Source organism: Panthera onca, chromosome C2, assembly GCF_046562875.1.
Source record: "Panthera onca isolate mPanOnc1 chromosome C2, mPanOnc1 haplotype 2, whole genome shotgun sequence".
Lineage (NCBI taxonomy): Eukaryota > Metazoa > Chordata > Mammalia > Carnivora > Felidae > Panthera > Panthera onca.
Window position 1 is genome coordinate 15,951,673 of NC_138347.1, and position 16,428 is coordinate 15,968,100.

Consider the following 16,428-nt stretch of genomic DNA (forward strand, 5'->3'; position numbering starts at 1 on the left):
GATTCACGAGATCAAGCCCCATATTGGGCTCTGCACTGTCAGCATAGAGCCTGCCTGGGATTCTCTCTTTTTCTGTGCCCCTCCCCTAGTCGTGTGTGTGTGTGTGTGTGTGTGTGTGTGTGTGTGTGTGCGTGTGTGTGTGTGTGTGTACACGTGTACACTCATGCTCTCTCTCTCAAAATAAATAAATTTTAAAAAACATTTAAAAAGAGAGGCTTTATTAAAAAAAAAAACTAGCAAACAAAACTTCTCAAATAAAAGCTTGTTCCTCTCTGGGAATTGTGAAGGATAAGAACTCAAAATTAAATTTTGAACTCTCCTAGACTCTGAATCTCCCCCCGCCCCCCACTTTCTTATCAGCCTTCAAACAGTGGCCGAGCTGCAGAACTCCTTGCCAAAGAACAGGGAACAGTGCCTGGATTTATTGGTTTTGGAACGTCACAGAATGACCTCGGCTATGTTCCTGCTATTCAGGGAGCTGAAGAAATTGACAGTCTTGTAGATTCTGATTTCCGAATGGTGCTGCGGAAACTTTCTAAGAAAGATGTCACAACAAAGTTAAAAGTAAGTTTTATGTTGTTTTTTATAAAAATGATCAAGAAAATTCTTTTGTTAGAACAACATGTCAATTGGTATATTTTATGTAAAGCAAAATGAGCAATCATTTATCACTAATAAGTTCTTTTACAATTGTCCTTTTTTCTGACACATAGACTTAAGCTTAGTTTACCATTTATCTTCTGGATTACAAATTTGTTTGTTGTTCTGCACTTATTTGAACCATTTTGGAATTCTGGCTGTGCAGTTTTTCCCATTAGAGAATGGGAAATTTGACCTTATAATATTAAATTGAGTTTTTTGTTTGTGTATATCTAATTTTTTAAAAAAATTGAGAAGCTTCTATCATAGTATGCTGTGAAGGAACCCTTCAAATTAGTCCCATATGGCACAAACAGAAGCAGTGCATTCTCCCGTTACATACTAAGTTTCTAGCACAGAAAAGATCTAATGAATAGCCAATATTATGGCAGTTGATTCTTAGTAATGTTGCTAATTTACTTTCAGGCCATGCAGGAATTTGGAACCATGTGTACAGAGAGAGACACAGAAGTCGTAAAAGGAGTTCTTCCATACTGGCCAAGAATTTTCTGCAAAATTTCACTTGTAAGTATTAAAAACTTACACTAGTTTATTTCGTTGTACAGTTTTTGATTGAAGTCATGAGAACTATTACATGTACATGATTCATTTTTGGTGAGGAGTATAAATGTTATGTCAATATTATGCAATTTGGATCATGTTAAGTTGTGTAAAGTGTATTTGAAGTCTGGGTTTTCAAAACTTATGTGATTACTAGAGGATTACCTAGATACTTTCTAGTTATAGTAAATTCTGACAGTTTAACTTCTTTGTATATTTGCTGGAGAGAATGAGAGTGAATTGCTTAATATTGAAGGCCTAACCTTGAATAGTCTATCTTGAATAGTTTTTATCATTGCGAGAAGGGGAAAAGGAAAGATTAATCAATTTTTTTCACATAATAATTAATTTTAGTTTAGCTCTGCACATAGGTGAATTCTTACTAATGGGTCATCATAGCATATCTGGAAATGTCTGTATATGTTTTTATGGGTTAGAGCTATTTTAAACCATATTATATTTTCAATAGGATCACGATCGCCGGGTTCGAGAAGCCACGCAGCAGGCTTTTGAAAAGCTTATCCTTAAAGTAAAGAAACACTTGGCTCCTTATTTAAAAAGTTTAATGGGCTATTGGTTAATGGCTCAGTGTGATACTTACACGCCAGCTGCATCTGCAGCAAAAGATGCCTTTGAAGCAGCTTTCCCTCCAAGCAAGCAACCTGAAGCCATAGCATTTTGTAAGGATGAAATTACAAGTGTAAGTTCTTGGAGTGATTCTGTGTTTTTTTCTCAAGTATTTAAGGGATATAGGCATATTGTAACAACAGCTCTTTCGCCTGGCATTATAAAGGAACGAGTGAAATATTTTTAATGGAAGTTTGCCTTTCAGAAATGGTGTTTAACAAAATTGACCATTTTTGATTTTTAACATAATTAGCATTTTGGATTGGATCTTTCTAAGTTGTTTAAATTTTTCATCTTTAATTTATAAATCCTAGTCATACTACCTAAAAATTTAGGTATATACTTTATGATACATAATCTGAAAAAAGAGTACGTCTAAAAAAAAATCTAAATTTAAATCCTAAAAATAAATGTAAATAAAAATAAATCTATACCCTAAAAAATAAATCTAAATTTATTTTTCCCCATATTTCCATATCAATACAAGTATACAGATATACTTCATTCTTTCTGTTGGTTTTCTGAAATTCCTTTGTATGGATGTACAACAGTTTATTTAACTCCTTTTATATTATACATTTGGGTTTTCCCTGTTTTTTATTATAACAAATACTGCGTCAGAGAACATTTTTGAATAGATATTTTCATACCCTGTCGGAGTGATAGTAGAATTTCTAGTAACCATATATGTTGGGTCAAAGGATGAGAACATTTAAAAATATTTTTATATTGATAAATTGTCCTTCAAAAGGCCATATACATTTATATTGTCATTAACAGATATGAAAGTTTCTCCAACACTTGGCCAGGGTTCTTGCAACACTTTTGCAAGACTGATATCAGCCATAACTTTTGTGGCTTTCGGTTTGTATCTTATACTGTCCTTCATTTCTTCTCCCTTTATCTGCTATTCCTAATATATGGGTCGGAAAAACCAGACAACTGAGTTCATTAGTATTCTCTCAAGAAATAAAAGTAGACGTACTATGAATGATGGGGAAATTGAGGATTTTAAAAAATTCATGCTGGCATTCATTCCTTTATTTAGTACTTCTGTGTTTCCATAGCACCCTGTGTCTTTTTTAAACACCATCCCTCATTTCAGTTAGTCAGCCTCTCTGTGGCTTCCCATTATGCTTACATGTCCAGATTTCTTACCCTGGCCTATAGGGCTCTGCATGGTCTGGTCCCGGCTTACCTATCTGATCTTTTCACCTAACTCTTCCCCTGCACACACACACATGTGCATTCTAGTTCCCCATTTAAGTTCTTGGTTCTTCCATTTTTCATTTTTCAAGTTTACCAAGTTTGTTTTTCTAGGGAGAGGGTTTATAGCTTTAATCATATTCTCAAAGGGAGTTCTCAACCCAAGAATCATTGGTATATTTGAAATATCAAGTGATAAGTGTTGTGAGAGTGAAGTGTCATGAGTTTGGACACTAAGAGTTGAAGAAAATGGATTTTTGAGACAACCAATTCGGCTATTCATAGTTTTTTGTTTGGTTGGTTTTTTGTTTCTTGGCTTTGTTATGGATGGATAACTGATCATTGAATATGTGGATTAGTTCCTGCGTTATTTTTCCGTTAGTTGGTTATGTCACAGTTCCTTACAGATATTGGGCTTGAACTTTCGTAAGTTCAAAATCAGTTTTTTAGAGAGGGGTTAGGCCATTGAGACCAAAATGTCAGATTTATAGGCATTATGTCATACTGTCTATAAGAACATGGGCTCTGGGTCTCTGTCACATTCTGTCATTAGTTATGCATGACCTTGGGTAAGTTTCTGTGCCTCTATTTCTTTATTAAAGTAGAAATTAACTTGTACTTCATTGAGCAGTTGTGAGGATTAATTTAGTTAATGGATGAAATGTGCTCAAAGCAATACCTGGCATATGGAAAAGTTCAGTAAATGTTAGCTATTATAGTTGCTGATAAAAGCGATACTAGAATAGTGAGTTCTCTAGTACTGCATGCTGGAAGTAGGCAGACTTACCCACTTTGAATGGAACCTTAGACTTTCCTCCATGAGGAACAGAGCACAATGTGTGTTCTCCCTTATGCGCAGGGAGATGCTCAAAAAGAGAGGAGAGGAAAACAGCCTGAATTTCTCTTTCAAACTTACTAATCGGGAATTCTACCTCACTGCTGTGTATAGGAGGAATGGAGAGACAAGAGACCAGGAGTATTTAGGGGAAGATTCTTGATGGGTACTGGAAATGTTCAGAAGTACCCTCTCTTTCTTACCCCAGTCAGCCTTAGGGATTCATAGGGAAAGAAAAATAGGTAAAATTCAAACCTTTTAGTTTTGCTGCTTAATTTTGCTAATTTTGCGGGGAAGGGGTAAGAGCTTTTAAGTAAGATGAGGTTTATGCTCTAACTGTTCACCATTGACAGTTCAATAAAATCTCAAGGCTCATGGGATTTTTCCTCCTGTGTAGGTGCTACAGGATCATCTTATAAAAGAAACACCTGATACACTCAGTGATCCACAGTAAGTTGTGTAATATCTATGTAACTCACGTTAAGGATTGGCTTCACTCATCCGTAACAAGATGGTAATTTCAATATGACATTTTTAAAAAAGGGATTCTTAAAGTAGAGATGAAAATACTTACTATAATGCTATATGCCAGGTGCTATTTTAAGTGTTTTTACTGGCAGTTATCTTGCTATTTAACTTGAATTATCTGGGCATTACACATTTGGTTCTTTAAAAAGAGATGTTTTTATATTTTTCCCACATTTACCTTTTGATTGTCCTAGCAGGAATCATTTTAAGGTCCGGTTGAACTAGTGGAAGAACTCTGAATAGTTCTGTTGAGAGTGGTAAAATCACCCATTTACTTTTGCGTGCTAGTCAAACTATTAGGAGTCCCTAATGGCAAGTAATCCTAGATGCACTGATATCCATTCCCTAGACTCATCCTATTACTTGCTACTGAGAACAGTATATTGCCCACTTTTTTCAAGCCACAGCTTTTCATCTACTTTCCCCTTGTATTAGTTGAAAAATATGTGATTCAATTTAAGGGAGGAGGGTTGGCACAGGACGAATAGAATGCAGAAATAAAAATAAAGCAACTTTGGTAGATATTTAATGATAAAACATTTAAAATAGAAGTGCCAAGTATGTAGTTTGGCTTATGCTCAATTCTTATATATGTTTATTTTCTTTTCACATGAAGAACGGTTCCAGAGGAAGAAAGAGAAGCTAAATTCCATCGGGTTGTAACTTGTTCCTTATTGGCATTAAAAAAATTGCTTTGCCTCTTACCTGATAATGAGCTTGATTCTCTGGAGGAAAAATTTAAGTCTCTTTTATCACAGAATAAGTTTTGGAAATATGGAAAACACAGTATACCTCAGGTATCTTAATCTTTTATTGTAAACATCTGTGACTCCTTTTTTCCACCCTGATCTTGTTAGTTTATGTTTGTGTTTTATGCTTATTGTTTATGTTTAAAACTCTGCAAACCCATCTTTGTGGTTGGACTGAATTGCCTCTTTTACTGCAATGTTATTGTATTTTCACTTTTTTATTTAGTTATTTAGACTTCAGAGTTGTATTATCACACTGTTCTGTTCATGGTACTTTGAAATTGTTGGTGTGCATGAAGGTCTTCTAATTTCATGCATTTTTTTTTCTCTTATGTCTCTGTCTCCTTCTCCATCCTCTGCTAGCTAACCATTCTAAATCTGCTTAGTGTATGTCCTTTTGTATGTATAGTTGATTCTTATTCATGGTAATTAGCTTATATGAAGAACCCATGAATATTGATTAAGTGAATACGGCAGCATTACTCTTAGGGGAAATATCGGATTGGGTGCCTGTGAGTCTCTGGTCACAACATTTTTGTCAGTTGGTCAATAAGAAACCTTGTTTTATGTGTGTCTCTGTAAAGACATCTTATTAATAGATATTGTTGATTCATTAACATTGACAAAGACAACAGCACTAGAAGTCATGCCTGAATGAAGCTTCTGTAACACTTTCCCTATTGGGTACATCACCGCCTTTTGGAATGTATTTTTTACCTGTGCTTTTTAAGAACTAAGTACTTTTTAACTTTATTTTTTTTAAGTTTATTTATTTGGGTGGGGTGAGGGAAGAGAGAGAGAGAGAGAATGAGAATCCCTAGTAGGCTCCATGCTGTCAGCACCGAGCCTGATGCAGGACTCCATCTGCTGAACTGTGAGATTATGACCTAAGCCAAAATCAAGAGTTGGATACTTAACTGTCTGAGCCACCCAGGTGCCCCAAGTTCTCAGTACTTTTTTAAAAGTACAAAAATACTTTAAATCTATCATGTCCTTATATGAGTATTTGATCAGGCCTTCTAAATACTATGTAGGATTAAGAAATGTGCATCCCTTCTGTTTTACCTCTGCATTCCCTCAGTGATAGATGCACTGATTGCCTTCAACTCCCTGCTGTCACAGACAGTGCAGCAGTGAACATCTTCATTCATGTGCCTTCGAATCTGCAAGGATTTCTTTTTCTGAAATTCTCTTAGCTTTTGAATTGCTGAGTCAAAGAGGATATGCATACTTAATTTTCTGAGTGGTGCCAGATTGCTCTCTTGAATGGCTGCCTTACTCTACACTCAACCATCATTGCCTGATGAGCCCTGTGTATCCTTATATCCTAGCCAGAATCCTTAGTTCCCTAATTTTTATCAGTCTAATAGGGTTTCAATTTTTTTTTTTTCATTACTCTGCTAACTAGTGACTTTTTAGGATCTTTCTGTAAGCTTTTTGAATTTTGGTGTTTCTTCTATAAACTACTTGTTTATGTCTTTCTCCCCTTTCTTTTGAAGTTTTCTTTTTTTGTTTTACTAGAGTTCTTTGTGTATCCTAAATACTTGTCCTTTTGTTATTTTTAGGCATTGCAAATAATCTCCCACTTTGTTACCTTTCCTGTATCCTCTTTAGAAAGACATTGTAATTTTCATGTAATCAAAATCACCGCTTTTGCCATATGAAGGCCTTTCCCACTTTTAAGCCAGAAAAACATTCTTGTATTTTTCATAGTTATATCTTTTTTTAATACCTTTACTTTTCATGTGAAGTCTTTGTTTTTTTAATACATTTTTTTAAGGTTTATTGATTTTGAGAGAGAGAGAGAACGCAAGCAGGGAAGGGGCAGAGAGAGAGGGAGTCACAGGATCTGAAGCAGGCTCCAGGCTCTGAACTGTCAGCACAGAGCCCAACGCGGGGCTCAAACCCACAAAACACGAGATCGTGACCTGAGCCGAAGTTGGACGCTCAACTGACCGAGCTGCCCAGGCGCCCCTGAAGTCTTTAATCCATTAATAAATCTACCTTTTTTTATACAGCATTAAGTAGATAACCTAGTCACCTTTCTCTTCATGTGTAGTGAATCAGTATTCCTAAAAATCACCTAGTGAACTATTCATTCTTTCCCTATTGATTTGTGGTCCTGCCAATATGGTACATTAAATTTTCATATGTTCATAAGTTTGTCTCTGAACTCTGCCTTCTGGTCCATTGGTCTTTGTTTCTTCTTATGCCAGTACCAGAAGTTTGTATCCATTCCATTTTAATATCACATGTTAACGTGACATTATGATGTATCCTGATAACTGCTCAGGTGAATCACTTTTTTTGTCTTCATCTTCAAGATTGACCAAATTGTTTTAGAACTTCATTCTTCTGGGCATCTGGCTGCCTCAATTCGTAGAATATGTGACTTTATTCTTCCCTATAAATTACAGCAAATTTATTGAATTCCTCAAAAAAGTGAATGATTTGGGGAAGCTTGCTCTCTTTATAAAGTTATTGAGCCTGATGTTACGATGAACCTGTTGTATCCCAGTGTATTCAGGTATATAAAAAATATCCTAGAATAATTTTTAAACCAACTTTATTGAGGTATAATTTACTCACAACAAAATATAACCATTTTAGGCATAGAGTTTAACAAGTTTTGACCAATGTATTTACCCATCTACATGTACATACTCATGTAACCACTACAATCAAGATACTAAACATTTTTATCACCCAAAAATGGGTTCTTTGAGTCATCCTTCCCCTTACTGTAGGCAACCAGTGACCTGCTTTCTGTTGCTACCGACATACAGGTGTTCATATAAATGGAGCCAAACATATTCTGTCTCTGGCTTCTTTTGCTCACTATAATGTTTTTAAGATTTATTCATTGTTGCATGTATCAGCAGTCCATTCCTTTTTATTGTTTAGTCTCTGTTATGGACATGGATTTTCATTTTTCTTGGGCAAGGGGAGGAAATTGATGGTTCATAGAGTACATATATGTTAAATTTGTAAGAAGGTGTCAAATTATTTACCAAAGTGGTTGTGTACTTTTGTTAGCAGTGTATGAGATTTATTTTGTATCAATTGTTTTCATTTAGGTCATCTTCATGGGTGTGGGATTCAGGGATCAGCAAACGATATATACAGCTTATGGGTCAAAATGTGGCACACCTGTTTTTGTAAATAGTTTTTTGTATTGTCTGTGGCTGCTTTCATGCTAATAAAGCAAGCTAAATAGTTGGAAGAGAGACCATATGGCTTACAAAGCCTAAACTATTTTACTGTTTGGCTCTTTAAAGAAAATGTTTACTGACCTCTGGGGTAGAGATTTTTCATTGTGATTTTAATTTGCATTTCCCTGATGGCTGATGATGTTGGACATATTTTAACATGCTTCTTGGCCATTTGTATATCTTTTTGAGGTGTCCAAGTCTTTTGCTCACTTTTGAATTTAATATGTTTTTATTTCTAAAGGTTCTACTTGGTTTTTTGTATTTTCTATTTCTTTGATGAATTTTCCTGTTGTTTTTTTTTAAAGACTTTTTTAAGAGCAGTTTTAGGTTCATAGCACAATTGAAGATGCAGATTTCCCATATATGCCCTCCCATCCCTTCCCCTCCCAGATGCCTAGCCTCCCCCATTATAAGCATCCCCTACCAGAATGCTACATTTGTAACAATTGATAAACCTACATTTTTTTAAGCAAGCTGTATGCCCAGTGTGGCACTTGAACTCACAACCCGGACAAAAGTCACATGCTCTACAGACTGAAGCCAACCAGGCACCCCTGAACCTACATTGATAAATGATGAAGTCCAGAGTCCATAGTTTATTTACATTAAGGTTGATTCTTGGTGTTGTACATTCTATTTCTTATTTATTTATTTTTATTCATTGTTCTCTTTTCCTTTACCTCACGGAGTGTAGTTTTAATAGCTACGTTAGAGTTCATGTCTGATAATAACATCTGTTCTTCTTGGGATTGATCTCAGTTACTGTCTTAGGAAATGGGATCACGTTTTCCTGACTTCATATTTTAGTAATTTTAGATCATATCCTGTTCATAGACACTTGGCCTGTACTCTGAAAGTTATGTTTTAGAGACTGGATTGTTTTATATTGCTCCCAAGGGTGTTGATATTTTTGTGTTGGTAGACCGTTAACTTGGATAGACTCTAACTGCAAACTGTCATGCCTGCTGCGGACAGCATCTCAGATCTCAGCTCAGTTCTTTCCGCCTTAGCTTCGAACTGCTTTCGCTTTACCCTGTGCATGGTTCAAGAGTCAACTATAGTTGTTTTAGACCATAAACACAGAAATGTGGGGGTTCCCTTCGCTCCCTCCTAGAGTTCCTGCCACTCTCTTGCCTCGTTGGTTACCCTGGGCTCTTCTTTCTGGTTCTTCCAGTTCCTCCAACGAGGCTTTTTATTGGAGTTGTAGCTGTCCCTGTGCCTCTGCGGTGGTGACCGAAACCACCTTCCAGGCACAGCTGCACAGAATGCAAGCTCTGTTTGTGTGGATTGCTTACTCCATATTTTGATTTCCCGTATTTTGATTTGTCTTCAGTTGTTTCTTGAGTTTTATTCCCAGAACCTATGGTTGTTCTTGGTAAGAAGATCAGTGTATCAGTCTTTTTACTCAATATTCTTTTGCTCACTTACCTATTTATTTATTTCTTTTGCCCATTTAAAAATTGAGTTTTTGGTTTTTATTTTTGAGTTATGAATGTGCTTTACTTATTGTGGATATAAGTATTTTGTCAGATAAAGAATCATGAATGTTTTCTTTTAGTCTGTGGCTAAACTTTTCATTTTGTTAATGGTTTTTAGAGAGTAGGTTTTTAATCTTTATGAAGTCCGGTTTGTCAATTTTTTATGGTTCTTGCTTTTGATTTCTTATCTTTAATCTTTGCTTACCTCAAGTTTGCAAAGATTTTCTCTACTCTAGAAGTTTTATAGTTTAGGTTCATTTAGAATTAATTTTTGTGTATGATGTAGTGGTAAGAGTCAAATTAATTTTTTTTTCATAGAAGTATCCCATTTGTTGAAAGATTGTCTTTTCCTTACTCTGGCACCTTTGTCAAAATTCAGTTGACCTTATATCTTGGATTTAAATTTTAGACTGTTTATTCTGTTCCATTTATTTGTATGTTTATCCTTACACCAATACCATATTCTCTTAGTTATTATTTTTTTATAATAAGTCTAGAAACCATCCAACTTTGTTCTTCTTCCAAAATTTTTAGGCTGTGTTAGGCCCTTTTCATCTCAGAGTACTATTTTTATAATATGTTCCATCCTGAACGTGTTTATGGTTTTGTTGCTATTGTGACAGTCACTATGTTTTTTAATTACATTTTTTTGTTTCTACTGGTAGATGTATACTTTGCTTTTGTATGTAAATTGTATATTCAGCAACTCTCCCAAACTCTTGTTCTGATAGTGTTTACATCTTTTTGAATATTTTTTATAGCCTGTTATTTTGCTATGATTATAGCTACATGTTTGAGTTACTTTCCAATTCTTTTTATTTTTTCCTTATCTGTGTGTGAATTAGGTCATCCACTACCATGTTGAGGGAGGTGGTGATAGCTGGCATCCTTTTCTTGTTCCTGACTTTAATGGAAATAGTTGTAAACTCTTATGTTTTGATTATGATGCTTGCTGTAGATTTCATAAAGTTTAAGATTGCTTTTCTATTTTTAGTTTGCTGAGTATTTTTGTCATAAAATAATGATGAAATTTTCTTGATTGCCTTTCTCATATGTTTAAATGATCATATTATTTTCCAGCCTAGTCATGCTATGTGTTTATCTTTTTAAATACACTGCTAACATCATTTGGTAATATTTTATATAAAATATGCAGAAATAAAGTACTTTGTGGGGTTAAATATATGTGTATGTGTATTTTTTTTAATCCCAGAAAACATTATTATTGTATTCTCAATCTTCATTTAGATTTATCTTCATATTTGTTGCTTTATTTGCTCATTATTCTTTTTTCCATCTCTTACCTTCCCTCTGGAATCATCTACTTTCAATACAGAAGGCGTCTTTGAATTTCTTTTTGTGTTGGTCTGCTGATGATGGTCTTTTTTTCTCTATCAGAAGATGTTTTTATTTCACTCTTTTTTTTTTTTTTAAAGATTTTTTTTTTTTTTTTTAAGTAATCTCTACATGCATCGTGGGGCTCAAACTACAACCCCAAGATCAAGGGTCTCATGCTCTGCTGACTTAGGCAGCCAGGCATTCCTTCACTCTCATTCTTGAAATAGATTTTTACTGGGTACAGGATTGAATATTGGCAGTTAATTTATTTTTGAAGATATTCCACTGTATTCTGATTTACATTGTCGTTGAAGTCATCTTTCAGTCTTACTGTCCTTCCTTTGAAGGTAGTTTGTCTTTTTCTTCTGCTACTTTTATGGTTTACTCTTTGTTCTTGTGGGAGTTTTGTTGTTGTGTTGTTTTGTTTTGTTTTGTTTTTTGCAGTTGCACCATTCTGTGTCTTAGTGTGGATTTCTTTTTATGTATCTTGCTTGGGATTTGTTGGAGTTCCTGAATTTGTAGAATGGTGTATTTCAGGGGCGCCTGGGTGGCGCAGTCGGTTAAGCGTCCGACTTCAGCCAGGTCACGATCTCGCGGTCCGTGAGTTCGAGCCCCGCGTCAGGCTCTGGGCTGATGGCTCGGAGCCTGGAGCCTGTTTCCGATTCTGTGTCTCCCTCTCTCTCTGCCCCTCCCCCGTTCATGCTCTGTCTCTCTCTGTCCCAAAAATAAATAAAAAAAAAAAAAAAAAAAAAAAAAAGAATGGTGTATTTCACTGGCTCTACAAAATGCTCAGCTATTAACCTTTTCAGATATTTCCTTTGCTTCGTTCTCTCTTCTCTCCCTTTGGGATTCTGTTTAAATATATGTTAAACCTTCTTTATCTTGTCTCTTACACTATCCTTGGTGTTTTTTACCTTTTTTTGTCTTTCTGTGCTTCTTGGTGGATAATTTCTTTTGTACTTTCAGTTCACTTTCTCTGCTCTTAAACTGAAAATTGAATTTTAATCTATCATCTGTCTTTCTGCCTGTTTTTAGGAATAGGAATTGTGCTTCATACTTTTTCACATCTGTGCTTTTTCTAAGATCCTTTTCCTTTCAGATTTCTATAAACTTGTATTTCTTTAAATATAATAAGAACTGTTGATAAGGAATTTGTAACTGATAAACCCTAAGATTTAAAGTCTCAGATCTCTGTGTCATCTTTTGTTTCTGCTGATAGTGACTCATGGTTTCTTAGTTTTTCTTTGGCTGTATTTAACTTGGTGTGGCCTAGTATATTAATAGGAATAATATGAGGCCCAGGTGAACGCCTTGGCCATTAGAGAGGATTTGTATTTGCTTCAGCCAGAGAAATCGAAAGTTGAATTCTTTCTGCCTTCACTTTTATGTGGTAATTCCTAATGTCCTTTCAGCCATTTGATACCCTATGGAAGATTTAAAGATATTTTTTCTAGCCCTTTTAGTTTTACTAATGGGAGGGTTAGTATGCATAACCTAACAGCTATTAAATTAAAAATCTTATCATAGCTCTACTAGGCTTTAATTTAATCCAGCTTTTCATTTTTTGTTTTAGATCCGCTCAGCTTATTTTGAGTTAGTTTCTGCTTTGTGCCAGCGTATTCCACAGTTGATGAAAGATGAAGCATCCAAAGTGAGCCCATCTGTTCTACTTAGCATTGATGACAGTGACCCCATTGTATGCCCGGCTCTCTGGGAAGCTGTACTTTATACACTTACAACTATTGAGGTGCGTAAGAAAGGTAACATTTAGTACATTTGAGATACTTGTCTTAGTTTGTATTTTAGAAGCCTTAGATATGATGTGAGACAGAGCCTATCAGATGATAATACCTAAAACTTACTGGAAAATGCTTTCTTGGAAATAAAATACTTAATCCAAAACTTGGTATAAATCTTAAACTGACCATAAAATTAGCATAGAGTTTTTGTTTTACTTTCAGTTTAGCCAGCCAGTATCAATTATTCTTTAAACTTTATGTAGTCCAGTGAAGTCAGTTTATCTGATTCTTATATTTAAGATTAGATATTAGTGTCCTTTTTGGAAAGCAGCTTTTATATAAATCTTTTAAGTTAAATAATTATTTCTGATCAATGTTGTCCTCGCTATGTGGGGTACATGATTACCATATGTAATAAGTTTCTTAAAATTTCCGAGTTTAGTTTTCAGTGGTGGTGAGAGATTTTATCCTCTTTAGGTAGAATACTTGATATTTACTTTTGACAGCCTGTGTGTGTCTAAATTGGGAGAAGTATTTTATGATCTCTAATTATTCTTACCATCTTTTCTTTGGTTAGGACTGTTGGCTTCATGTAAATGCAAAAAAAAGTGTGTTTCCAAAGCTGTCAGCTGTGGTTCGTGAAGGCGGTCGGGGTCTGGCTACCATCATATATCCTTATCTTTTGCCATTTATCAGCAAACTCCCTCAGTCCATTACAGATCCAAAGTTGGATTTCTTCAAAAATTTCCTCACCTCTGTAGTTGTAGGGTAAGGAGTTTCAATTCTTGATCTTTAGAGCAGAAGAGATTTTTCTTGGTTTCACAAATGGGTAAAATGACATACTCATTATGGTCTTTCTTATTTAAATTTCTCCAAATTGTTTTGTTGTTCATTAAACACTTTCAATTAAACTTTTCATAGAATTTCAATTGAGATTTTTTTCTTGGGTACTTTCAAGGCTTCAGTGGTCATACACAACAGAAAGTGCAATGACTATCGTAAGGGCCTTAGATTGAAATAGACTTTTTTTTATATGAGCATTTTTTGGTATGTTGATAAATACAAATGTCCAAATGGTAAAAATGAACCAGTGAAGAGTTTAAAACTTCCATAAGCTTAAATATGATAGCTATTTAAAGTCACAATTAAAAAAAATTATTTCAGTGTATTTGTTGAACTTAATAAAAGACACTCGCTTTTATTAATGCTTACAGAACTGTTTTTTCCTACACTATTAGCTTTATTTGGTTAAGTCATCTCTTTGAAATTTGCAGATGGACTTGTTCCTGACTAGAAAATAAATATGTATTATCTTTTTTTGACACCTATTTGAAAATGTGCTTTTTTCCACACCTTTCCAAGTTCCTTTTGTTCTTAGTTTTTAGTTTAAGAATTTTGTTTTAAAAAATCCTCTTCTTTTGGTGTGATGCCTTTTCCATGTGTTTATTTTGGTGTTTCTGAGTTGCTTATTGTTTTGTGAAAGAGTAAGCTGTAGTTGTTTATTTCTTAGGCTGTCAACAGAAAGAATCAAAACCAGCTTTTCAGAGTGCTCAGCAGTAATATCAGCTTTTTTTGAATGCTTACGTTTTATAATGCAGCAAAACTTAGGTGAGGAAGAGATTGAAGAGATGCTCATCAGTGATCAGGTATTTATAATGTAGAAATCATCATGCCCTTGCACACTGACTGCAAAGTATCAAGCTCATTGTATCTTGTTGCCGTTTTTAAATTAGGCTTTATAAAAATTTCATTTTTATAATTTACAAATTGAGTAATGTGTACTTCCGACCATACAAATAAAAATTCTGTACTGTTGTTGCTAGAATAATACCATAATGCCTGAGTACTAATTAGTCTCTGGATGTGCAAGCCTTAACTTTTATAGAGTCGCAACACAAAACATAATTTTGAAGATGCTATTTGTGATCTTTTTTTGTTGTTGTTGTCGTTTTTATTTTATTTTTGAGAGAGACAGAGCGTGAGTGGGGGAGGGGCAGAGAGAGAGGGAGACACAGAATCCAAAGCAGGCTCCAGGCTCTGAGCTGTCAGCACAGAGCCTGACATGGGGCTTACACCCACAAACCATGAGGTCATGACCTGAGCCGAAGTCGGATGCTTAACCAACTGAACCACCCAGGCACCCCATTTGTGATCTTTTATATTAAGTATAAATTACGCAGTAATCATCTTGCTACTTCTAAAATATTCAACTACATTTATTTTTTGTGTGTGAACAATTGTGCTTGGTTTTTAGAACCAGTGATGAGAGCGAGTTCTGGAATATGGTTCCTTATGTTAGGAAATTAATGAAATCATATAAGCCTAGATCCTAGTTTATGTCTCAGTTAACTTATCTTTGTAATTTAAGGAAAAGAATTCCGAATTCTGTGGGTTCTTTCACACTGGTTTAGAAAAAAGTAAAAAATTGGATTAAGTTCAGAAAATGCAAAGAAAACTATTATTTGTTAATGATCAATAATCTTGGTTAACTATATCATAAAAAGTAATTTAGGGGAATGCAGTGAAATCATTAACTTCTTTGTATGATACGAAAATGATCTTCAAGTTAACTCTTCAGAGTTTTGGGAGGGAACATCCATGTTTTTCAGTTATTAAATGTGGAACTTTATAATGTTTTACAAATACTTTGTTTAAATTTTATTTCCCCTGAAAACTGAACTTTTATATTTCTGCCTTCTCTTTTAGTTGATTCCTTTTATTGATGCAGTTCTCAAAGACCCAAGATTGCAAGATGGGCAGCTCTTTAACCATTTAGCAGAAACCTTAAGTTCCTGGGAAGCCAAAGCAGATGTGGAAAAAGATGATAAAATAGCTCACAGTTTGGACAAAGTACTACTGAATTTTTGGGAAAGACTGTCAGAGATCTGTGTGGAGAAAATCAATGAGCCAGAAGCTGATGTGAAATCCGTGTCAGGTGTTTCTAACCTGTTACAGGTCCTTCAGAAGCCGAAGAGCTCACTGAAGTCAAATAAAAAAAAAGTTGGTAAGGTTAGATTTGCTGACGAGCTGCCTGAAAGTAATAAAGAGAACGAAAAATGTGTCTCCTCCGAAGGCGAAAACAGTGAAGGCTCTGAATTAATGACTGAACTTTCTCTCTCTCATAATTGTTCAGACCTTGTATCGCCACTAAGGAAGAAACCTTTGGAAGACTTGGTCTGTAAACTAGCAGCGATGAGTATTAATTATGTCAATGAGCAAAAGTCAGAGCAACATCTAAAGTTTCTTTCTACTCTGCTCAGCTCTTTCTCTTCAACCCAAGTATTTAAAATGCTACTAGGTGATGAAAAACAGAGTATTGTCAAAGCCAAACCTCTTGAAATAGCCAGACTTGTAGAAAAAAATCCTGCTGTACAGTTTTTATACCAGAAACTGATAGGTTGGCTAAATGAAGATCAACGGAAGGATGCTGGTTTCTTGGTGGACATTTTGTACAGTGCCCTCTGTTGCTGTGACAATAATATGGAAAGAAAGTATGTCTTGGATGATCTCATTGAG

At 35.0% G+C, this 16,428-nt stretch overlaps 1 protein-coding gene across 2 annotated transcripts in view; it reads left to right on the forward strand.

Annotated features, from left to right (window-relative positions):
• LTN1 (listerin E3 ubiquitin protein ligase 1) overlaps positions 1-16,428 on the forward strand; it is a 61,531-nt gene that overhangs the window by 4,468 nt on the left and 40,635 nt on the right. For both annotated transcript variants that reach the window (XM_060640339.3, XM_060640340.3), the window contains exons 2-10: positions 361-564; positions 1,066-1,164; positions 1,670-1,900; positions 4,266-4,318; positions 5,013-5,193; positions 12,747-12,920; positions 13,490-13,680; positions 14,423-14,558; positions 15,619-16,428. In XM_060640339.3, the coding sequence (XP_060496322.3) occupies positions 361-564; positions 1,066-1,164; positions 1,670-1,900; positions 4,266-4,318; positions 5,013-5,193; positions 12,747-12,920; positions 13,490-13,680; positions 14,423-14,558; positions 15,619-16,428 (2,079 nt within the window). The remainder of the gene's footprint in view (positions 1-360; positions 565-1,065; positions 1,165-1,669; positions 1,901-4,265; positions 4,319-5,012; positions 5,194-12,746; positions 12,921-13,489; positions 13,681-14,422; positions 14,559-15,618) is intronic.